The following is a 24,976-nucleotide window of genomic DNA, read 5'->3' on the forward strand; positions in this document are numbered from 1 at the left end:
GCCTACAAGAAACCCACCTCAGAAAAAAAGATGCACACAGACTGAGGGTGAAGGGATGGAAAAAAGTTTTCCAGGCAAATGGAAAGGAAAGAAAAGCTGGGGTAGCAATACTTATATCTGACAAATTAGATCTCAGAGTGAAGGACATAACAAGAGATAATGAAGGTCACTTCATAATACTAAAGGGTACAATCCAACAAGAAGAAATAACCCTGGTAAATATATATGCACCCAATACAGGAGCACCCAAATACATAAAAAAACTGTTGGAGGACATTAAGGGAGAGATTAATAGCAATACAATCATAGTAGGAGATTTTAATACCCCACTGTCACCCTTCGACAAATCATCTAAACAAAAAAGCAGCAAAGAAATATCAATCCTAAACGACTCACTAGACCAGATGGAATTAATTGACATCTTTAGAACATTCCACCCCAAAGCCACAGAATATACATTCTTCTCAAGTGCACATGGGACATTCTCAAAGATAGACCACATTTTGGGACATAGGCAGAGTCTATTCAAATTCAAGAAGATAGAAATCATATCAAGCATCTTCTCAGACCATAGTGGCATAAAACTGGAAATTAATTACAATAAAAATAATCCAAAGAAATCAAATACATGGAGACTAAACAACATGCTATTAAACAAGGACTGGGTTACCAGAGAAATCAAGGAAGAAATTAAAAACATCCTGGCAACAAATGACAATGAAAACACAACAATCCAAAATCTATGGGACACAGCAAAAGCAGTTTTGAGAGGGAAGTTCATATCCTTACAAGCCTATTGCAAAAAACTAGAAAAAATGGTAACAGATGAACTAACTCTACAACTCAAAGAGTTAGAAAAAGAGCAACAAGAAAAGCCCAGTGTAAGCAGAAGGAAGGAAATAACAAAAATCAGAGCACAGATAAATGACATAGAGACCAAAGAAACAATACATAAGATCAACAAAACCAAGAGCTGGTTCTTCGAAAGGATAAACAAGATTGATGGACCTCTAGCCAGGCTAACCAAGAAACAAAGAGAGAGGACCCAAATAAACAAAATCAGAAATGAAAGAGGTGAAATAACAACAGACCCCACCGAAATACAACAGATTGTTACAAAATACTACGAACAACTCTATTCCAACAAACTAAACAACCTGGAGGAAATGGACATATTCCTAGAAAAATACAAACTGCCAAAACTCAATCAGGAAGAATCTAAAAATCTCAATAGACCAGTGACGTGGGAAGAAATTGAAACCGTCATCAAAAAGCTTCCAGCAAACAAAAGCCCAGGGCCAGATGGCTTCACAGGAGAGTTTTACCAAACATTCAAGGAAGAACTAAAACCTATCCTCCTCAGACTATTCCAAAAAATCCAAGAGGAAGGAACACTTCCGAACTCCTTCTATGAAGCCAACATCACCCTAATACCAAAACCAGATAAAGACAACTCAATGAAAGAAAATTACAGGCCAATATCCCTCATGAACATAGATGCCAAAATCCTCAACAAAATTCTAGCAAATCGACTCCAGAAGAACATCACAAAGATCATACACCATGACCAAGTAGGATTTATTCCAGGAATGCAAGGATGGTACAATATCCGCAAATCAATAAACGTGATACATCACATAAACAAATTGAAAGATAAAAATCATATAGTCATATCAATTGACGCAGAAAAAGCATTTGACAAAATCCAACACCCTTTCCTGTTAAAAACTCTTAAAAAAGTGGGAGTACAAGGATCATACCTCAACATAATAAAAGCTATATATGATAAACCCACAGCCAACATTATACTCAATGGGCAAAAACTAAAACCATTCCCTCTAAGAACAGGAACAAGACAGGGATGCCCACTCTCGCCACTCCTGTTTGACATAGTTCTGGAAGTACTAGCCATTGCAATTAGACAAGAGGAGGAAATAAAAGGCATCCAAATTGGAAAAGAAGAAGTAAAGTTATCCTTATTTGCAGATGACATGATATTGTACATAAAAAACCCAAAAGACTCCATTAAAAAACTAATTGACTTAATAAATGAATTTGGCAACGTAGCAGGATATAAAATTAATGCCAAGAAATCCATGGCATTTCTATACACCAACAGTGAAACTACAGAAACAGAGGCTAAAAAAGCAATTCCATTCACCATCGCACCAAAAAAATTAAGATACCTAGGAATAAATTTAACTAAAGAAATAAAGGACCTATTTGCGGAAAACTACACGACACTGAAAAAAGAGATAGAGGAAGATGTAAGGAGATGGAAGAACATACCATGTTCATGGATTGGTAGGATCAACATCATCAAAATGTCCATACTTCCTAAAGCAATCTATAGGTTCAATGCACTCCCCATTAAAATACCAACGACATATTTCACTGACCTAGAAAGAACTCTCCAAAAGTTCATTTGGAACAATAAAAGACCCCGAATAGCCACAGCGATTCTGAGAAAGAAGAGTAAAGTAGGAGGGATCTCAATACCAGACTTCAAACTATACTACAAAGCCACTGTTCTCAAAACAGCCTGGTACTGGCACAAGAACAGACAAATAGATCAATGGAATAGAATTGAGAACCCAGATATCAACCCAAATCACTATGCTCAATTAATATTTGACAAAGGAGGCACGAATATACAATGGAGTCAAGACAGTCTCTTCAATAAATGGTGTTGGGAAAATTGGAAAGACACATGCAAAAGAATGAAACTAGATCACCAACTTACACCATTCACAAGGATAAACTCAAAATGGATACAGGACTTAAACATCAGACGGGAAACCATAAAAATACTAGAAGCATCCACAGGTAGCAAAATCTCAGACGTATGCCAAAATAACTTCTTCACTGATACTGCCCCTAGGGCAATGGAAGCTAAAGAGAAAATAAACAAATGGGACTACTTCAAAATAAAAAGCTTTTTTACAGCAAAAGAAACCATCAATAAAACAACAAGAAAGCCCACGGTGTGGGAGATCATATTTGCAAATATTACCACTGATAAAGGTTTAATCTCCAACATTTACAGACAGCTTATACAACTAAATAAAAGGAAGATGAATGATCCAATTAAAAAATGGGCAATGGACCTAAACAGAATATTTTCAAAAGAAGACAGAAGGAAGGCCAAAAGGCACATGAAAACATGCTCAAAGTCACTAAGTATCCGAGAGGTGCAAATCAAAACAACAATGCGGTACCATCTCACACCTGTCAGAATGGCCAACATCAACAAATCAACAAACGACAAGTGTTGGCGAGGTTGCGGAGAAAAAGGAACTCTCGTGCACTGCTGGTGGGAATGCAGACTGGTGCAACCACTGTGGAGAACAGTGTGGAGTTTCCTCAAAAAACTGAAAATGGAACTCCCATTTGACCCAGTAATCCCACTTCTAGGAATATATCCCAAGAAACTAGAAACACCAATCAGAAAGGATATATGCACCCCTATGTTCATAGCAGCACAATCTACAATAGCCAGAATTTGGAAACAGCCTAGGTGCCCGTCAGCAGATGATTGGATCCAAAAACTATGGTACATCTACACAATGGAATACTATGCTGCCATAAAGAAGAAGGAATTCTCATCATTTGCAGCAACCTGGATGGAATTGGAGAGCATCATGCTGAGTGAAATAAGCCAATCAACGAAAGAGAAACACCACATGACCTCACACATCGGTGGATGATAAAGATCTTTATAAACTGATGAACCAAGAGACAGATATAGAGAAAGTAAAGCAACAGGCAGACTGTCAAATTACAGTGGGGAGGGTAGGGATATCAGGGGGAGATAATAGATCAACCGAAGGACTTGTATAAATGCATATAAGTACAACCAATGGACATAAAACTATGGGGAGGGAGGGGATGTGTGGGAGGGAGGGAGGGGGGCAATAAAAAAAAAATCAAGAAAATATGTAAAAAAAAAAAAAAAAAAAAAAAAAAAAAAAAAAAAAAAAGAACCACTGATGTAAAAGAATGTTCGTAATAGTATTATTTGTAATAGCTCCAAACTGGGGGCGGGGGGGGACATTTATCAACTGTAGAATAAATAAATGTGTGTATCTACCTAATAAAAGAGTAACATGCTAAAAAAAAAAAAAAAAAAAAAAAAAAAAAAAAAAAAAAAAAAAAAAAAAAAAAAAAAAAAAAAAAAAAAAAAAGTAATCATTGGTTTTGGTTTTGGTTTTACAACAGTAATTTGTAAAATGTTACCCAGTTTAAAGAAGAAAATTTTGAAACACTTAAAATCCTACAGCAACCACTTTTCAGATTGGTGCATTTCTTCTAGTCATTTTTCAACACACATAATTTGCAGACAAATCTAAATCATTAGATCATAGACTCCACATGCTTTTTTATCCTGACTCTTCTATATCACAACATATCATGGAATTAATAAAGACATTTTTTGAAGAAATAAGAAACATACTGAGAGACTAATCTAGGCTTGACTGGCAGGGCATATAGTCAAGTCTTAATAGGGACAGAGGAAGAGGACTGGATTTCGAGAGAATATGAGGAGTTTGGATTTGCACAGGTTGAGGTTGCAGCACCAGTGTACTTTGTACATAGAAATGGCCATGTGGCAATATACGTTAGGCTTCCTCTCTAAATTCCCCTCAAGAGGCAAAGCTTTTGGAGTCATTGCAGAGAGTGGAGAATTAAAGCCTAGAAAGGGGAGCCCTACTCAGAAGAGTACAAAAAGAAATCAGGGAGTGACAAAGAACCAGTCTTAGGATAATTCTCCGTAGCAGGAAAAAAAAACACAGCCCTTAAAGAAAAATAGTAATAATAATAGGAGGGAGGAAAGAAATATTAGCCAAAACAATATTCCTTCAAGTAAGTATTTAGCAACGTCTGTATTCCACATACTATAGTCAGTGTCTGGATAGAAAAGGAAGAAAAAAGAAGCTCAAAAGACTTCCTGTGGCCACAGTTTATTATTATAAAGTGTGATGAATTTAATAACACTAGCAATATGGACAGGGATTCTGTTGTGGATGTTTGTGTCCCATCAGGGAAGACTTCTTGGAGGAGATTGAGTTAGTTTATTCTAGATGGGTAGCTGGAAAGATTTGAGGTTGGGTGAAGGGAAAGAGGAAAGGAAGGGAAGAAATAGCTTCTTGGACTATAATGCGTTCTATGAATAGTTAGTAATATAGAGCGGGCAGGTGGAGTGCTCATTCTTACCAACTTTAAAAACTTTTTCTTGTTCCTTTTTTTTTTTTTTAATCCTGAGGATATATGTTTTATTTATTTTGAGAGAGGAGAGAGAGAGAGAAAGAGAAACATCAATTGGTTGCCTCCTCTATGCACCCTGACTGGGATCAACCTGTAACCGAGGTATGTCCCCTGACTGAGAATCAAACCCACAGTCTTTTGGTTTATAGACCAATGCTCCAACCAACTGAGCCACCTGGCCAGGGCTTGTTTCTTAATGTCATAGCCATCCAATATCCACCCTCTAGTTTTAGGATCCAATAATGGTTTTTGATGGAATCAATCATGACTATATTGTTTGCCAAGTGATAGTTTTTTAACTTTATAATTATTTCTACGTTTATTAGTTTAGCATTCTACAATAAGGAATATCTGTTCCTTTATCTTCATTTGTTTAATCAGGATCGACTCGTATTATTTTATTCAATGGATTATCATAGTTTACACTAATATTATTTCCTTTAATATTCAGAATGCCCCAGATTTGGCCAGTTGGGGGTCCAAATGACTCCTGTGTGCTTCCTCGTATCCCATCACTCTGATCACTTCCATGTGATGTTCCAAGCTCACCTTATATTTTTCCAGCTCAGCGTTAGAATAGGCTATTGTTCTAAGGGGCCCTGGTTACTTTTAATGGAACTGGTTCTAGAATCCAATATCTTGTGCTCATCCCTACTAGTATGCCACCGTCTCTAGGGTTTTTTCCCCCCAGGGGACATAGAATATATTTGGGATATATATTGGACATGAAAATATAGGAAATAATTATAAAGGACCTTTTTCAATGATTTGGAAAAGTTAAATATGGACTGTGGATGTAATGAATATTAAATTCATGCTAATGTAAATATCCTGATCTTGATAATTGTAAAATAGGTATCTAAGAGAATGTCCTAGTTCTTAAGAAATATGCCCTGAGCCCTAACTGGTTTGGCTCAATGGATAGAGCGTCAGCTCGCGGACTGAAGGGTCCCAGGTTCGATTCCAGTCAGGGGCACATGCCTGGGTTGCGGACTTGATCCCCAGTAGGGGGCATGCAGGAGGCAGCCAATCAATGATTCTCTCTCATCATTGATGTTTCTATCTCTCTCTCTCTCTCTCATTTTCACTTCCTCTCTGAAATCAATAATATATATATTTTTTTTATTTTTTATTTTTTTTCAATAAAATATATATTTTTTAAATAAATATGCCCTGAGGTATTTAGAGGACAGGCAGCATAATGTCTGCAGTCATAGTAGGGTTCCTGGGGGAGAATTCAGGGCCACTGGAACCTCACGGTTCTTAGCATGCTGCTTACCCAAGTGAAAAACCTCTCTTCACTGAACAAAAGGGTTGAGAATCAGAGCTCTGTTGCCTGACAGAGTCCATAACACTTTCACCAGAGCATCCTGAGCACAACGGAACACAGCAACCCTGGTGCAGAGGAACAGAGGAGCATGTGCACATACCGCCAGTGTTCTGCAAGACAGTCTCTTCTTTCACAAAGGCCACGTCTCCACTTTCAACCAGGCACCTACAGAGAGCAAGATAGGGAGGAAAGAGAGGAAGTCAGCGAGAGAGATCTGTCATTCAGAAGGGCAGCCTTACAGATCTAGAGCTGGCCATCTGACATAAGCAATTTTGACTCCCCTTCTATCACTAATCTAATATTTCAAATAATAGATTATCACTACTCAACTATTATTACTAATCTTACATCACGAAGTAGTAAAGAAAAAGAAATCTCCAATTTGCTTTGTAAGTTATACAGTCTCGGTTCTACACACTAAATCTTAAATTCTGGCACAGTTTCTCCAACAGAGAGAGCTACATCAAAACAGATATTAGACAGTAGTTTTTCCAGTGAGGTGATTTCTTTGTAAAATTGGAAATGTGTAGGACTATGCATTTTACTTGCTCTAATTCACAAGGTGGTTCTAACTGATACATTGGGATACATTTTTGTGTTTTTCTTCATCGAGAAGTTCAATTACAATATTTGTGCAGTTGATGGATTAATGAACTGCTAAGTAACACAGGTATGAATCAGAAAGGATAATTAAAAAGTAATAAGATCATAAAGTGAACAGGTTTCTCTATTTAAAAATGATAAACATTCCATGAAATAGAATTATAGTTGGGAATGTAGAAATCATGTACTTTACTTTCATATATTTCCAGGTTGAGTGTGGTTGTAGGTTCCCCAGAGATGCACGAAGAGCATGATCCAGGCCCCTGATTTCTGTATTCAACTATGATAGGGTTCCCTCACATTGGCACTTGTAGCATTTTGAGCCAGATAACTGGTATAGGGTGCTGTCCTATGCATGTGGGATGTTTAGCAGCCTCTACCAATTAGATGTCAGTAGCACCCTCTCCTCACCCCAACCCGCTCCAGTCTTATTTGATAATCAAAATAATCTCCAGGTATTTCCAGTTATCTCCAGAGGACAAATTGCCCTCTGTTGAGAACAACCATATTGCCAGTCTTTGCTGTCTGTGACAGCCAGGCCTGGAGACAGTCCTTGAGGCCCTTTCACACAGGGTTCTACCTATGGTTGCTGAATGTGGTACCTGAAACACGCAGGACTAATAAGCTAGTAACATAAGAAACTTACCTTAGTACCAAAAAAAGGAATCTTGTCAGATCTTGGAGTATTATATTAATTTCAGCATTGTAAGACTTACCTGAGAGCCCCTGTGTAGCCATAGTATCTTTCATTGTTGTTGGGTTCACACTCTTTTCCTGGAACACTTGCTGAACCAACACACAGAGCACAGAGACTGGAGGTTTTTGCGTACCCAGGGGCACAGCCTTGACTGAAAAATTTATCTGCAGAAGAGCAAGAGGAAGCCAGCTTTTCCTAAATAAGTCGATATAAATGGCTTTCATCTAACACATTAACAGGTGTGGATAGCCCAAGAGAGGTAGAATGTACTCATTTATTCTGGAACCTGCCACCAACTCAGGACCCACCAGGCTATCGGATTCAAAGGGAAACTTAATTAAGACTGGGAATAGAAGTTAGTGACTGTTACAATTCTGGTGAAGAGAATTCTTTCGACCCCCTGAGAATGATATCACTTATCTAAAGGAAAAAGATGGAAATAACATAAAGGGGATAAAATTGAAGGTCTCACTCCCTGAACTTGTGCCACCTATTTGCAGATGTTTTCTTCTCCTGCCATTTATTACAAGAAGCTTTAACAGAACTTAGAACTCCATGATCAGAAAAGGGCTGGGGAAACTTAGTCACAGCTCAGCTGCTCTTTCCTGGTTGTACCACTTCCAGGAGAGCAGAGGTGGTGCCCTTGCTGGTTGGGAACCAAAACTTCTGAATGTCCCAGCCACTCTATGCTTCTTGTCAGATTGCTATCAGAACAACTGGTGCTTACTTGTGATCCAGTCCACACACATGACTCATCTGGTTCATAACTGTTTTTAGAGGACTCTCCTTTTTACATCAGTTACATGTATTTGGAGGTGGCAGGGAGGACATACTCAGGAAGTTAATGTAAAGGAGAACCATTAGAAAACATTTGGCCATGGTGAACTTCACCTGGGTTTTTAGGGGCTAAAACTAAGCTGGAGGATATTCAGAGGACAGAGGATATACTGATTTCCATCCCTTGGAAGGGTCCAGGGAATTGGGACCTCGAACTCACATTACCTAGAAAGCCCTAAGGCAGGGATTATAGCAGTTGACCAATAGCTATTTCCCGTGGTTCCTTATTAACAAAGATCTAGTTTTTTCAATATTTTTCTCCATTTATCATTTTTGTTGATACATAATTGACATTTAATATTATATTTGTTTCAGGTATACAAATAATGATTATGAATATATTGAGAAATGATCACCACAATAAGTCTAGTTAACATCTGCCATCATACAGTTATAAAACTGTTTTTCTTGTGATGAGAAATTTAAGATCTCTATTGGCAACTTTTAAATATGCAACACAACATTATTAAGTTTAGTCACCATGCTGCATATCCCCATGATTATTTATTAGTTTGTACCTTTTGACTCCCTTTACCCTTGTTGTCCAAACCCAACCCTGGCATCTAGCAACCATCAATGCGTTCTCTGTATATATGAGCTTGGTTTGGTTTTCTTTTCCTGTTTTTATTTTTATTTTTTAGATTCCACATATAAGTAAATCATACGATATTTATCTTTATCTGACTTATTTCACTTACTATAATGCCCTCAGGGTCCATCCATCTTGTTGCAAATGCAAGATTTTCTTACTTTTTATGGCTAAATAATATTGCAGTGTGTGTGTGTGTGTGTGTGTGTGTGTGTGTGTGACATTTTCGTTATCCATTCATCTACTGATGGACATTTAGGTAATTTCCATGTCTTGGCTATCTTCTTCTATCTACACTATTAGAGAAAGATGCAAATTGACTGTACTTTTGTGACAGGAATGAGTATGCAAATTAACCCAACAAAGATGGAGGGTTAATTTGCATATGCAGGTAATGAGCAGCTGAGGATGTGGCAGGACACTGTGTCTTCACCATGGCAACAACGCAGGCATTCAACACTGCCCCAGCAGCTCTGGGCCTCGGGGCAGTGTGGGAAGGCAGAAAGGCAGCTCCAGGCCAGAGTCAAGGCAGAAAGGCAGCTCTAGGCCACAGTGAAGGCGGAAAGGCAGCTCCAGCTGGAGCAAAGATGGTGTCGGCAGCCAGGGGAAGGAAGGCCCACTGCACGAATCTTCATGCATCAGGCCTCTAGTATATATATAAAAGGTTAATATGCTCTGCCCATCTGACTGGTCAGTATGACGCACATTGACCATCAGAGGGCAGGCACTCAACACAGGAACTGCCGTGACATGCACGGCCATTTAAAAATAAATGGGACCGTGGACCTGGCATTGACTAATCAACACTCAGCTTCCCCCAAGTGGGACACAGGCCCAGCCACCACCCTGGAGTAACACTTTACCAAATTGCAGCCAACGGTGTCAAAACCCCATGGCACAAAATGCTGCCCACAGCCCAGCCCAGCCTGGAAACTGTGGTTGTGGGTACTGATAATGGCATCATGTAGCAATGCCTAGTTTCCTCTCCCTAGCGACTAGCCTCCTTGCAGTTTCTTCAGCCCAGGAACAGGACTTGCTTTATAGCCAGGTGGAAACATTTATACTTTAACCAAATGTCTGTGAAGTGTTTTCCTGTGCCTCAGCTCATTTGATTCTCAAGGAAGTCTTGGAGTAGGTAGATGGGAGACTCAGTAGAATCCTATTTTTATTTGCCAGAAAACTGAGATTTAGAAAGCTTAGAAACTTGACCCAATTGAAAAGATGTAAAAAAAGGTGAACCTTGAAAATGACTTCAGGTTTTCTCACTGTGTAGAATATAATCAAACACTGCTGCAGTTAACGATTTTACCCTTTGTTCTCCTGCTGTGATCTACAATAATAACCTGCTTCATGTTGATATTTACTGCTGTGTTGCTAACAATTACCTGAAAGAGAAGTTGGGGTGCTTCTCTGGGCTGGAAAAAGTTTAACTAAATCAGAAAGCAGGTCTAATTAAGCAAGTTTATTCCATATATTATATATATATATATATATATATATATATATATATATATATATATAATATATATTATATATATTATATATATTATATATATTATATATGTGTGTGTGTGTGTGTGTGTGTGTGTGTGTGTGTGTGTAAGGCTAAGTTGACTTGTGTATGTGTGATCCATATAAAGCTCTTGCTGGTGCTAATCGCATGTGTATGTTTCAATGTATCATTGTTGATCGTGAATTTGGTTGACACTTCTAATCTAAAGGGTAAATATTGATATTAAAATATTTTCTCTAATTAGTTTTTTATTTTTAATGTGCATGAATTTGTGCACTAGGCCACTAGTAAATAATGCTGCAGTAAGCATGGGAGTGCATATATCTTTTTGAATTAGTATTTTTTCTTTTTGACAAATATCCAGAAGTAGAATTGCTGAATCATATCCAGAAACATGCCCAAATAAAAGATGACCATTTTCCAGTGTTTTTTAGAGTTAAGTGGATTATGTGCCTAATTCTGAGCAATGAGAAGTTATTTGAAGTGATTGGGTAGATTTCCTGGATGCTTCTTTAATATGTTAACAGCAGGTGACATTCACTTTAAGTTGCTCTTACTCCTTGCTCCTTGAGGTTTCCTGGATTATGGATGTGACGGTAATTATGGATGAGCTTGAAGATAGAGGCCTCATGCTCAGAATGGTGAAGCAAAAGAGAAAGGGTTTCTAATGATGATATCAGCATGGACTACTCACCTCTCCTCTTTTTCATGAGAGAAAGGTAAGCCATTATGTGCAACCATAAAGAACTATTTTGATGCATCTCTCCAGCCCTACTGTCTTTTTAGGTATTTCCTTAAGGTTCACTTTAAACAAATTTTAACTACTATAGAACCAGGGCCACAGCAGAATTTTGTACTATACCACTCTCTTCCCAGATCACCTCTTTCTGGCCTGCCCCGAGTACAGGGACCTCCCAGGATTCACTCACCAAATTGACAGTGATTGAGCCTGTTGTAGATCAGGCCCATGGGGATATTCCAGCCAGCAGTTCTATCTACTGCAGTGTGACAGGACTTTTTGCCTTGTAGAGTGTTCCATGTGAGGTCCTCTGGTGATGATGACTTAACCACAGCCACAGCCAAATATCCTATAAGAAATACGCCAAAAAAATAATGACATATTAACACCTCTAGGCACTCCAGAGTGTCTATCTGCAATCAAAGTCTGCCATCTCCCTAGGGAAGCAAAATTATTCTGAATTATTCCTACTGTCTCTGAAGGAGCCCTTGCCAATAACAGTGAGGTGAATACAAGTGATTCTTTCAGGTGGAGATTAATCTGAACTGAAAAATCAATATAACAAAAATATGTTATCATAGAGTAGTGGGTGGTGTATGACCCTTTTCCAAATGCACAAAGCTACTGAAGTTAAAAATCAGCAGCTCACCTTCCACTGGGGACTATCAGAGAAATGAATACTGAAGAATACATAGTGTACTAACAATTATTAGGAAATATTGTATATGGCCAATAAACTGCAGGGAATATTCTGTCCAGATATGTTGCGATAAGGAGAATACAGATTTGCACTAAAATAAATATGTGAAGTGCAAACTGTCAAAAGCAAGTCGGCTACCATTTTTAGCAGCAAATAGTTGCTGATTCTTAAAACAGGAAATGGAACATCAACCTGTGATTTCAACTTTCTAATTTAACTGAGTAACTTGTTTACAGCAGAAAACAGAGAAGTCATATTATCCATGGAGTGAGAATAGGCCTTTCTATATTCTCCTACTGAGCTTGGCTCCTAGAGTGATGGGGAAAGGCTGGGAGGTTGTAATCAGGAGAAGTCACAAGGACAGAATTACACACTAGTAGCTGGAAAATGACCTGGAGAGGTCTGTGCATAGAGGTTCTGGGGCCCAGTGCTTACCAGGGTGTAAGAGTTCCTGACTTGCTCCCACTCCATCTTTCCAAATCCACCCCAGCCAGAACCCTGGGCAAGAGCCACCATTGGCCTGGCTTCCTGAGCCCATCCCTGGCTGGAAGACTGGGGAAATTTATCCTCTTAGACATCTGTCTGTGGGAGCCTCTCTCCCCAGGCCTGCCAGACACAAATATGCAAGGCTCCTTGGCTGATACTAACTTTCATTTGAAACTGCAGGCCTAATGTAATACAAGGCAGTCAGGAGTGGTGAGGAGGGTGTGGATGTATAATACTTACAGGATATAGGAGCCTAGACAGCTTATAAACTCTCTCAGCCTCTTCAACATCCTTAGAGGATGACAAGACCTACTTTATAGGATTCAATGAGAAATCCTTTGTGTAAGTCTTGGCAAGTGTAAAAGAGGACCCATCATTACCATTTACTATCTTTCCATGGTTCTTTTGCATTCTAAAAATTGATCTATTCTGTTGCCTTATCTACTTGTGATTTGAATTTAAACTTATCTTCCTCTTTCCCAAAAGCAATGGAATTTATCTTAAACTCAGGTTCCCAATCCCAACTCACCTCTTTCTGGTGTGTGCACACAATTACTGGTAGTTTCTGGAGAAGAGAAAATGAAGAATTCATTAAATACTCATTTATAGATTGAAATCATGCCTCCCCCATGTTGCAGATTAGAATAAAAAGAGCCATAAAAACTACATATCACCAATTCCCAAAAAGTCCAAGCTCTCTTAATTGTGCAGATTCACTTTAACTCACTGGCCAATGGAATTTAGCCCAAAATTATGAATTTCAAGTTTCCTGCTCTGTCTGTCCCGTGGCCACAGTGGTCCTTGCCAATTCAATTATACTTGAATCTTTGCAAGCAAGAAGACATGCCAGGAATCTCAGCTGAGAATCCCCACTGTTCTCTGCAATAGGTTTTCTTTTAGCTGGAACTTTGTAATGCAAAGCCTCCATTTCCCCTGTTGGAAGGTCTGATAGAAGAACTATCCTTCAGGGTAACTGTGGGGATTAGAGATGAGGGAGCCCAGAGCCTGGGAAGTGGGAGATGCTCAGTAAGCAAGATCTTTTATGGCCATTGTAGTAAGAATCAGGCTATGATTTTCCCCTCTCCTTTCTTCATGGCCTAGAAGAAATGAAACACTGAGGGGCGCCCCTTCCACTTACTGTAGTTCTCTGCCAGGACAGGCACCAGTCCACACTTGCCCGCGATGTAGATGAAGCCTCCATCCAAGCTCATGGCATCAGCTTCTCCTTTCTGCAAAGACACAGAATATCTGAGTAGATGTAAGGAGGCCATTTTCTGTCCTGTCTGCCCTTCCAGGTGTTTCCTTGAAGCATCCTTCCTAGCCCAGGTCATCAAGTACCAAGGAGACAGCTGTTGCTACAATAGTTCTGGACCCCCTCCTTATGTACTCTCATTTTCACCCAAACCACCTTGAACTGATGATCAGTTCTGAGTATCTTGCTTAGTTTCTTCAGGAGCAAAGACCCACATTTGATCTGCCTGTTCTCTAATAGTACAACTCTGTCTCAGGGACATTCCTACAGCATCTTTCTGCCACCAAGAATTCTCTTTTGCAAGAAAGATGAATGGAGCCAGCTGTAAGGAGCTCATCAGATCCACACGCTCAGAAATACTGAAGCTTCTATGCGGCCGGGCTCCCTCAGTGAGGGTAAGGTTCTAACTCGTTTTGCCTAATGAATTAGCTGCCCACATACCTGATTATTCCTGGGTTTTCATAACACTCCCAGGAACACCTGGGACAGGCAGGCAGCAGTGGCAAAGGCACTGCCCTATGGAAGCAGGAATGACATACCATGATCATGGCAATACAATCTTCGGTGGTCTCTGCTGATTCACAGGCTACTTTCCCTTTACTGTTTACACTCCACTCGTCACACTTGAGTCTTTCCTGGTGGCCTATTGCACACCACTTCACAGTATTGCATCCAGCTGTTGAGGGATCCGGGCCTAGGACATAAGAAAGAGAATGGGGTTTCAGATGCAGCACCATGAGCTGCCTGCTACTTTGAATGCTACTAACTGTCTTCATGAAAATGCTGGGATTTGCCCAAACAGATCCCATTCAAGGAATTATCTTAGAAAGCACAGGCAATAACAATCTCTTGATTGACTTCTTATCATTTAGACTTAGTTTAAATTTATTTCTTCTGAAAAGCCAATCATCCTCCCAAATGCTGGGCACTCTTATCACTTCAGGCTAGGTTTTTGTTTTTGTTTTTTTTCCTTTTATTGAAATAACAGTTAACCACTTGAGCTGGTCTTATTTATTTCTTCATTGTTTATTGTCTATTCCCTGTAGAACAGTGGTTCCCAACATAGGGTACACACTCCACAGGGAGGCAGTGTAATTTTTAAGGGAGCAATTCGAGAATGAGTCATTAACAGTGAATTTTTTGCATTTCTTATGTTTCTAGGGGCCTCATATACAGTATATTAATATATTTTGTGACATTTATGCATTTCAGTTCTCTATTATATGTTTTGAAACTTTATTTGCTATTTTTTCTTATTCATATTATTATTTTTTAAACAATTTTTTAGTGATTTCTTCCTCAGTACTTCAACTGTCCTCTCATTTTTCTCATTCGTGATGCCATGTTATTTGGAAGCTTGTTTAGACCACATTAATGGCCTTTTAGGCTTCCTCTGTGTGAATAGGAGTTCACTTTTTGAATAATAAGAATTATATGTCACAGGGGGGACATCAGGATTTTTGAGATGCTTAGGTGGGGCATGACGAAAAAAAGGTTGGTAACCACTGCTGTAGAAGATCATAAGCTCTGCCTGGCAAGGGCCAGGCCTGTCTTTTCTCCACTGCACCCTCATTGTTCAGGATAGTGCCTGGCTTGTGGTTAGCGCAATAAATGTCTGCTGAATGAATGAACACTTAACCATCAGACGCAGCTCAAGAGCCACTTCCTCAGGGAAGCCTTATCTTAACTCCAGGACCTGTTTTTGTTTTCATGGTCTCATAGGATCATGGTATTTTGTCCTGTGTTGTATTTTCTCCTCCTTCTGAGTAAATGTCTCCATTTTAATTGATCATTCAATTGAATGACTATCTATTGAACATTTGTCTTCTTTGCTGGTGAGAAAATTTCATGATAACAGAATCTAATATGTGTTTGTCTCCCCATTATATGCCAGCACCTAGCACAATCTATGGCCAGATAACCGATAATTCTCTGCTGAATGAATGAATGACCAAACAAACCTCCAGTAACCTAAGAAAATTCAGAAACAGGACGGACCTTTCTAGAATTTCAGCCTCACTAGACCACTTGTTTACCATTGTACTTGGCTTATATGTAGGAAATCAATTTCATTCTTTTTGACTTACTTTGTGTCAGGCTAATTGGCTTCACAAAGTGGTTGGGTCAGCCCTGATTTATACAAGGGAAATAATGTCCATTTTACATAAGAATTTTCTTTAATTCCCTTTAGTGATGCCCAGGCTTATCTCATGATGATGAATGCATCTATCCCACAGGTAGGGCTGATAAAGGAACATCAGGGCAGGTGTTCAGTATCTGAACAGACTCTATCACTGGTCCCTGCCCTCATCAGGTTTCCAAGTTCCTAAGGTCACATGGTTCTTCCCAAGTACTTACGTGTATTTTCCTTCAGATTCTTCATTACAGAGACATACTCATATCCCAGGTACATCCAGGCGTCCATCTTAGGGGGAACCTTTAAAAACCCTTGGGTAGAGTCCTTAAACAACAGGTTCTTCCCCTCAGAAGAGCTGAAGAGCTGGAAGTCTCCAGTTGTACCTCTGCCATAATGTTCCTATTTATGGTAAAACAGCAGTGAATGGTTACAGTGACTAAGTAAGTTGTGAAATGGGACTAAAAGAAACCAAATTCCCGAAAATTAAATTAAACTATGAAATTTCCAAATGCCAAGGCCTGCTCTTTCCTACCCATCACCTTTTCCACTAACAGCCGTCTGGAGGCTATGCCATATCTTATTTCCCTGAATGTGTTTCTGTATTTATCTCCCTCTCACTGAGTGCAAGCAAAGTATCTCTGTCAGAGGCTGACACTGTGTGATTGTCACTTAAACTCTTCTTTAATATATATATATATATATATATATATATATATATATATATATATATGATTTTTTACCAAGAAGAGGAAGAGAGAGGGGTAGAGAGTTAGAAACATCGATGAGAGAGAATCATCGATCAGCTGCCTCTTACACACCTTCTACTGGGGATGTGCCCACAACCAAGGCACATACCCTTGACCGGAATCGAACCTGGGACCTTTCAGTTCGCAGGCCGATAATCTGTCCACTGAGCCAAATCAATTTCAGCTGTCACTTAAACTCTTGATGGATGGATGGGAGGGCTGAATGATAGTTGGCTCATTTCTGGCATTCTGCTGCCCTAGGGATGTAAAGCTCCCTTGCAGTTAGGTTGAGGGACATCAAGAAAGAGACCATTTTATTCTGGGGAGTTCCTGGAAGGCCTCATGAGGGCAGGGATGTTTGCTCTTGTCCTAAAAGCCTGATTTAGGTGGAAAGAAATGCAATAGAGCAGTGAGGAGCATCTTCATGTCACTGGTCCAAAATGTAGGAGTCTCGTAGATGATAATGCAGGAATAAGTTCCATACTACTCTAAGAGTCCCTGCTGAGCACTTTTAGATAAGTGGATGGTGTGTAGCATAATCTCCACTGTGTCCTAGAAACAGGAGGGTCTGCAGTGGCATTAAGGAAATGAAGGAAAATGCCCCAAATCCAAGCAAGGACCACTAAAGAGGGAGAACAGTGGATTTCATACCTGGGCATTGTTGAGAAGCTCCCAGATCAAGTCCTCTTTGCCGTCTACACTTCGGGCCACAACAGCATGGGAAGGGACAGTGGCCAGGTGGCACTCCTCATATTTATCTACTGGCTTCCGGGTGTTGTCCCTGCAGAGGAGCTCATACTGGTCCCTCTCAGCCTGGTTTGGAAGATCGTCTGAGGGAGGAAAGCCCAGATGAACCTACTGTACGAAAAGCCATCAGCTTTTGGTCCCCCGCCCCCTCCCTTGCAATCCCGCTGCATCATAAAATGTGTGAGCTGAGAAGCCTAGAGCTAACACTGAGGGCCAAAGAACTTAGAGAAACTGACTTGCTCAAGGTCCCACAATTAAGCCAGTTACCGGAGAGGAATTTTCTGATACCCAGTGCAGAGTTAACTGCCCCGCATCGCACATTGGTCTCATCTTAGTAGGCCAACTACAGGCCAAGGTTGGCCAGACCTGTCCCCAGTCCTTTGCTATGGCAATATTTAACAGAAGGAAAGGGCCCTGTATACAGGATATTGAATGATGGAAAGAGGCCCAGGAGTCCAGGCAGGGACCCCATAGACCCATACCTCTGAACATGTAGAAGCCCAAGCAATGATAAAGGAGGAGCATACTATCCTCAAGTCTGACTGCTAAGCATGAAAAGGGAGGCAGGAAAAAGAGAAGGCCCACTGTTTCATGGGGATCAGCAAATTCTTCTAATAACTTACCCAATACCGTCAAGTGTTTGACAAAGGCCACTTCTCCAGCACCATCCATCAAACACCTGTGAGAAGAAACACATTAGGAGGGTTTCTGCAGGATAGACCCTTCTCCTGGCTTGAGGGTCTGATCACCTATCCTGCCTGGGACACGGGGAAAGCCTGGTGGAGACCTCTGTGCAGACCAACAGCAGAGGAAGCATCTAGGGTACCACCGATGTGTGAGAAGTGAGCTCCAGGAACTAGAGGGCCCTCACCAGGGGCCCCAAAGCAGCAAAAAGGCTTTGAAGATATTTTAGTACAGTGAATATTTTTCAAACTTCTGAAATGGAGAATAAAGGCTTAGCATCTCCTGAGGGAGGGAAAAGTACCCTTAGCTTGCTATAAAACCAAGGGAAAAGAAGAAGCAAGAAATGAGCTATGTGAGCTGTCTGCACAGAAGCCGTAAGGGAAGGCAGGAGAGAGGCCAGTACATTGAGCAAGTGACATTGCTGCAGTAGAAAACAGAGAGCCAGTCAGACACTAGTGATGTTTCTGTCCCCTCAGGCTCTGCCCAGTACCGTGAGAGGACACACTTGCCAGATTCAGGGCTCAGGGAAGACAGAAGAGTCCCAAGGAAAGTGGGTTCCTATCAATGAAGCATGAAGGGAGCATGCACTGGCCTAGTCTATCGAGTCCCAGCTGGGCAAGGAAAGTGGGGGGCAGAGCGGGTTAGGTCACCTGAACACTATTGTTCAGGACCAGAGAGGGTTTCCCAGCCTAAGGACATTGAACACTTTGGCTTCCATGGGGCAGCAGCAGGTCTCACTCACTTGAGGGCACCCGAATAGCCAAAGTACGGTTCATGGTGGGAGAAGGCACACTTGTCTTTCCCTTTCCCAGCGCACAGCTGACACAGTTTGGGGTAGGCATTCGGATCCACACCGGGGACACAGCTGCCCCCGAAGAAGTTGGCCGCTGCTGCTCAACACAGAAATGTAGAACACAGAGCATGAGCCAGCCTGGCCAAAGACAATTCCAGCTCCCAACCCAGGTTCATGCATGAACCGAGAGGGACCAGAACAAAACCAGCATACCAGGCCCAGCTTGCACATATGTGTGTTCACTGGTCAAGCTCAAGGTTTCCCAAAAGGGACATGTTAACAACTATTCTCCCATCGCCCTCCCCAAGGACCAGGCCTATGCCTGCCACCAACTAAGGCCTGTCTTAGGTCTTTGTTACCCTCACCCCCCTCCCTGCCTTGTCCCACTGGAACAGCTCAGAGAGACATCTCCCCTGGAAGTCATGCCCAGGAGATGACAGACCCACCTGGACAAGTGCATGCCAAGCTCATGGCCAGCACATGGCCACCAGAGAATGCTCCAGCAGGAGGGGAAACATAGAAAGGAAGGAGCCCCAGGGAAGTGGGCAATAGGGCCCACTGACCTTGGTCCTGCCTGAACCCTCTGTCGGGCCTGATGCCCTTCCCCACCCACTCCTCCAGGAGCTGAGGTATCAGGAGCTCAGAGAAGAAAGGACTTAGCCGAACCCTCCCAAGGGCTGTCGGTGTTGCAGACCCAACCAGTTTAAAACTGGTTAACCTCCCACCTCCACCCCAGGAATCATCACACATGATCACCTGATCATGTCCGAGTGACCTCAGGGTGGCCTATGGCACCTAAAGAAGGGACGTCTGCCTGAGGGCACACACCCTCCTGCCTGCTTACCTTTCTGAAGATCTTCCTGTGGCTCAGACAATTCGGGATAGAGTGTACCCATAGGAATCTTCCATCCAGCAGACCTGTTAATGCCTGTGTGGCAGGACTTCTTGCCTTGAAGCTGGTTCAGCTGGAAGCCACTGCCCTTCTTCACCACGGCCACAGCATAATAGCTGGTCTGTGGATCTACAGAGAGACAGTGTGACTGGAAGACCCACAACCTGGACCTCAGGGAAACATTGCTCATCACTGCTGGGCTCCTAACTAGGGAAGGGGAACCCACAAGCCACACTTATGATGGGTTGGGTGCTAAGGAGGGAGAGATCAGAATAACTTCCCTAGGTTTGCAGGGAAGAAAAGGACCACAGAGGGGACATTTGTATAACTCTCCGGGCAAACACTGGCCAGAAGGCCACATGTGCATGGGCCTCAATGATTTTTCCTGCTCTCGCCCTGCAGGTTGTCTGCCTACACCTGCCAACCCAAGGCTACCTGGAAACCAGAGATCACATTCCTGACTCCTAAGTATTTCCTGGAACCTAGGGACACAGGCTCAGAGATAGTCAGGTTACTCTCAGAGTGTGTGCTCCAGTGTGGTGTCTTCTGCGTGAGGCACCTGTGGTTCTTAGAGGACTCTCTATATAGCTCTGAACTCTAATGGTTCGGGTCACACTATACGCAGCCTGCTGCTCTATTTCTTCAGGGAGCATATTTCTTGGCCCAGGAGGTCCGTGTCAACAGCACCAGTCCTCAGCTAGCCCAAAGTCACAGAGGCCTGAGTTGTGCCTGTGGGGACCTACAGGACACCACATTTCCCACTCACTCCTATATTACCTGTCTAAACAAGACAAGAGTCTTATCGGGAGGGAACAAGGTTCTATCAGGGTAGAACAAAGCCAACAAACTCTCTCTTGGATCCACAGGGAAAACTCACTCTCTTTTGACCCGTAGTACTCTGCCACTACAGGTTTCAGGTTGTAGGGGGCTTGGCCCGCATCAAACACCAAACCTCCATCCAATGTCACAGCATCTGCTCCCTTGTTCTGAAAAGGAACAAAGCAGACACCAATGAAGCCCTCAATTCCAGGAAACACCGCCTAAACCCAGGTGAGTGAAGGTGACGTTTGGGGCCAGAAAAGCCATCATCTTGGCCAGACCACCCACTAACCCGTTTCAGTTGACTCCACCACCTCAGTGGGGGCAGTGTGACCACCGTATTCCTTTTCCTCCAACATAGAGGAAGGAATGGATTGTTGTTGTTTTTTTCCTGGTGAGGAGTCAGGTTCTTGGCTCAGAAACCTGTGTTTAATCTTCTAGGATCAACCTGAGCTACAGAGGCTTTACCCGCAGGCCTCGTGGTGGAAAACTGCCCTCCCCACCCCAGGCTGGGTGCACAGCCCAGGCACTGCAGGCTCTGAAGGAGGCTGCAGTCAGTCACTCGGGCCCGCTGCCTGGCCATGCTCTTTCACATGTGTACGCTGAGAACCCAGGTGCTCTTCTTTAATGACCTCTTTATGGTGGGCCTTCTCAGGCGTCACTGTGAGGCCCTCCTTATGGGGTTTGATGATACTCTTCTCCACTCAGATTCAGTACTCAGCACTTTCCCTTCCTGTCCTGGGTCCAGATAACTATAGGAGTCCTGCATTCACAGAGTTAGTGTGTTTTTGGATTTAACTTCTTGCTTTACTCTGAACTAAGTGTTAAGCAATAATTGCTTCCATTGTGGCTCATGGCTCATTTAATGGACTTTTCAGATTGTCACAGATCACTGCTATCCAACACATGCCAACTTGTAAGCTGGGAGGTTAGCACATTGCCAGCCAGCAGCCTTCAGTAGTGCCATCTTGGAGGCGGGAGCCATTCTGCAGCTGCATTTTACACATTAAAAAACAGAGACAGCCAAAACCGGTTTGGCTCAGCGGTAGAGAGTTGGTCTGCGGACTGAAAGGTCCCAGGTTCGATTCCGGTCCAGGGCATGTACATTGGTTGCGGGCACATCCCCGGTAGGGGGTGTGCAAGAGGCAGCTGGTTGATGTTTCTCTCTCGTCGACATTTCTAGCTCTCTATCTCTCTCCCTTCCTCTCTGTGAAAAATCAATAAAATATATATTTAAAAAACAGAGACACTTGAAATCACTTCTTGAGGCCAGATAGCTAGTGAGTCATGGAGCAGGAATTCTAATACAGGCAGTATGGGTTTATTTCCTTCATTGCATTGTTCTTGCTGGTTGTTGTTTGATGCCTACACACTGTATCTATAATTAATTTAATAATGCAAAGTATTTAAATGCACCACTACTAGGAGTGAAAAATTAAATAACAGTTCACTTTAAATGTTTTGGTACCCTCCACTGTATCTATAATTTATTTTCTCTTAAAGTAAGAAGCACTATTTTTTATATATACTCTTAATAACTTCTATCCCATTTTTCTTCAACTATCTTTGATCAAAATAATTTTTAGAAGCCCTTGCCAGTACTCTATGAATAGTTTTTATTGATAGAATTATAGGGCTAGACAAGTATCAACTAGACAAATATATAGTTTGGCTTACATTATTGTTAAATTTCATTTAGAACTACTATTGTCTTATTCCCTATATAGAACATGACACAGATCGTGGAGGTATAGCTCCCTATGGGGAGCGGGCCTTAAGCCTGCAGTCAGACTTCCTCTAAGGCCTCCCAGACTGTAAGAGGGTGCAGGCTGGGTTGAGGGAACCCTCCTCACCAAGTGCACTAATTTCATACACTGGGCCTCTAGTACATAGATAAGGCTTAAAACTAAAATAAAAGGGGGTGGGGCGGGAATCTTAGGATTCTGTTTTCTTAGGAAGGGGAAGCACAAATCATTGCAAGTAAGGCCAGGGGGTTCCATAACCCTAAGTATTTGTATCAAATCACTGGTTTCCGGAGTTAATCAAGCTCATTCCCATAGAATCCAATGCTGCTGCAAACATAAGCTATTGGCAATAATGAAGTTTTCAGAACTTGTGGTGGATTTGTGGATAGTATTACTTTATATTATTTACATATTTAAAAAGAGGGGCTTGCATAGACCAAAGCTGATCATATTCATAATTCAAGGGTTATAATTAAGCCATGATAGAAACTGAGGTACAATTTAAAAGCAAATAAAAAATAAAAAAACACACACACACAAGCCCTAGCCAGTTTGGCTAAGTGGATAGTGTGTCAGCCTGCAAACTGAAGGGTCCCAGGTTCGATTCTGATCAAGGGCACATGCCCAAGTTCTGGGCTCAATCCCCAGTAAGGGGCATGCAGGAGGCAGCCAATCAATGATTCTCTCTCATCATTGATGATTCTCTCTCTCTTCCTCTCTGGAATCAATAAAAATATATTAAAAAACAAAAAACAAAAAACCACACAAGTATTTGTATCAAATCACTGGTTTCCGGAGTTAGCAAGCTCTGTTTAGCTGAGTCTGCCTCTCCCACCTCATTGCTCCTTCCAGTATCTGCTTGCTCTGCTCTGTCACCCTGGCTGCTCTACAGCAACTCAAACATCTCTCCCCTTTGCCAGGGTCTCTGCACATGCTACTGTTCACTGCTTGGAGTGTTATACCTTGACTCTTGGCTTACCCATGCTCATCCCTGGGAATCTCGGCTTCATTGTTCTTTCTCAGGGAGATTGTTCCTGACACCAGGCTCTGCGAGAGCATTCTACTTTCCCTCTTCATTTTATGGCACATATTTTGAAATTACATATCTACTTGTTTGCATGCATTTCTTCGAAGAAAAGTTCCTCAAGAATAAGGACCATGTATGTTTAAATTTATCACTATAGCCCCTTTGCCCAGCCAGCAACTGACACAGGTTCAAATGAACAGGAACAATGTTGAAGGAGAAGAGGATTTTGGAAAATCTAGAAAACAAAGGGATCAGCTATCATCTGCAATTCTGTCACCATATTTCTCTTCTCTGTGACTATCAATCATCTGCTTTCATGATGTATTAAGAACTTCCAAACCATGTTATTTTGATAGCAAACCTTCTTGTTTTTTCCCTGAGTTCAGAGAATTTAGTCCCTCAAAATAGCCCCCTTTCAGAGCATGTTGTGTTTTGCTTTAAGACTCATTAAAGATAGCCGCTCCGATGTCCATTTCTAAAGTACATCAGCCTCAGTGTGTGAGTACAGAATTGTTCCAGAACGCCAGGAGCAAGAGGAAGTGCAGATTGTCTTCCACTCTCCTTTAGGCAGCCGTGACTTACCGCAATGGCCTCAATGCACTCATAGTGGGAGCTTTTCCTCACACAGTCAAGAGCCTTTTTCAAATCATCATTTTGATTTTTGAAAGCTGTGCACTTTCTGTCCTCGTGATCTGAGACAGTGCACCATCGCACAGGTTTCTCGGAGACAGCCAGGCACAGCCCTACAGGAGAAAGGACAGAGAGCCTTGTTCCAGTGGGAGAGACAGCAGCACCCTCTGAAGGGACCTGAGGCTACATCCCCTCTGCCCTGTCCTCCTTCAACTCCAGCCCATGATCAGTGAAGGGCACATGTTCCACTGCATTCTGAGGCTGGGACAAGAGAAGCGAACCCTAATGACTTCCCAGGTTCCCACTTTCCCTGAATTGCTGGCAGGAGAGAGGGCTTGACCTTCAGTTCTCAATAGGAAACCACAATCTGCTCCTCTGTGTTCTCCGTGCCTTCTTCCCTCACCATCATGGGACTGCAATGGTACATAAGCCTCATCAGTGTACCATGGCATTTTCAACCATCTCAATTGAACATTGGCTCAATACCGCAGTCAGGAAGCCAACAGGCTAGGAATTACTACTTTTAAAAGAGGCAGGAACTGTGCTTAGAGAGTGATGTTTCAACCAGCCTATCATTAGTAGCCGAGATGCTTAGAAACCAGGCCTCCATTCTTTGGATTCTGCCCAGGGAACTAAAGAAGATAACATTCTGAGTTATTTGCATCTGGTTGGGCAGTAGGTAGAGATAAATGGCTGATGAGATAATGAATTTGTCTGTGACACCATCTGTCTTCCTCTGTCCCAG

At 41.9% G+C, this 24,976-nt stretch overlaps 1 protein-coding gene and 2 long non-coding RNA genes across 4 annotated transcripts in view; 1 reads left to right on the top strand and 2 right to left on the bottom strand.

The window, feature by feature from the left end:
- LOC311631725 overlaps positions 1-14,544 on the top strand; it is a 29,674-nt gene extending 15,130 nt beyond the window's left edge. For both annotated transcript variants that reach the window (XR_014796632.1, XR_014796633.1), the window contains exons 2-3: positions 11,407-11,553; positions 14,268-14,544. This is a non-coding gene — a long non-coding RNA (uncharacterized lncRNA). The remainder of the gene's footprint in view (positions 1-11,406; positions 11,554-14,267) is intronic.
- TF (transferrin) overlaps positions 1-24,976 on the bottom strand; it is a 34,919-nt gene that overhangs the window by 8,558 nt on the left and 1,385 nt on the right. The window contains exons 2-14 of the mRNA XM_084902125.1: positions 24,184-24,344; positions 20,888-20,996; positions 19,963-20,139; positions 19,068-19,215; positions 18,265-18,320; positions 17,546-17,724; positions 16,370-16,547; positions 14,551-14,705; positions 13,898-13,988; positions 13,289-13,324; positions 11,764-11,922; positions 7,915-8,059; positions 6,696-6,760 (exon numbers count right to left, since the gene is read on the bottom strand). Coding sequence (XP_084758251.1) covers positions 6,696-6,760; positions 7,915-8,059; positions 11,764-11,922; positions 13,289-13,324; positions 13,898-13,988; positions 14,551-14,705; positions 16,370-16,547; positions 17,546-17,724; positions 18,265-18,320; positions 19,068-19,215; positions 19,963-20,139; positions 20,888-20,996; positions 24,184-24,344 — 1,659 coding nt within the window. The remainder of the gene's footprint in view (positions 1-6,695; positions 6,761-7,914; positions 8,060-11,763; positions 11,923-13,288; positions 13,325-13,897; positions 13,989-14,550; positions 14,706-16,369; positions 16,548-17,545; positions 17,725-18,264; positions 18,321-19,067; positions 19,216-19,962; positions 20,140-20,887; positions 20,997-24,183; positions 24,345-24,976) is intronic.
- On the bottom strand, positions 4,111-6,687 carry LOC311631727. Its single transcript, XR_014796635.1, has 2 exons — positions 4,523-6,687; positions 4,111-4,374 (listed from the first exon to the last, which is right to left on the bottom strand). It is a non-coding gene; the product is annotated as an uncharacterized lncRNA (long non-coding RNA).

This window comes from Pipistrellus hanaki, assembly GCF_964339955.1.
Source record: "Pipistrellus hanaki genome assembly, chromosome: 13".
NCBI classification, from domain to species: domain Eukaryota; kingdom Metazoa; phylum Chordata; class Mammalia; order Chiroptera; family Vespertilionidae; genus Pipistrellus; species Pipistrellus hanaki.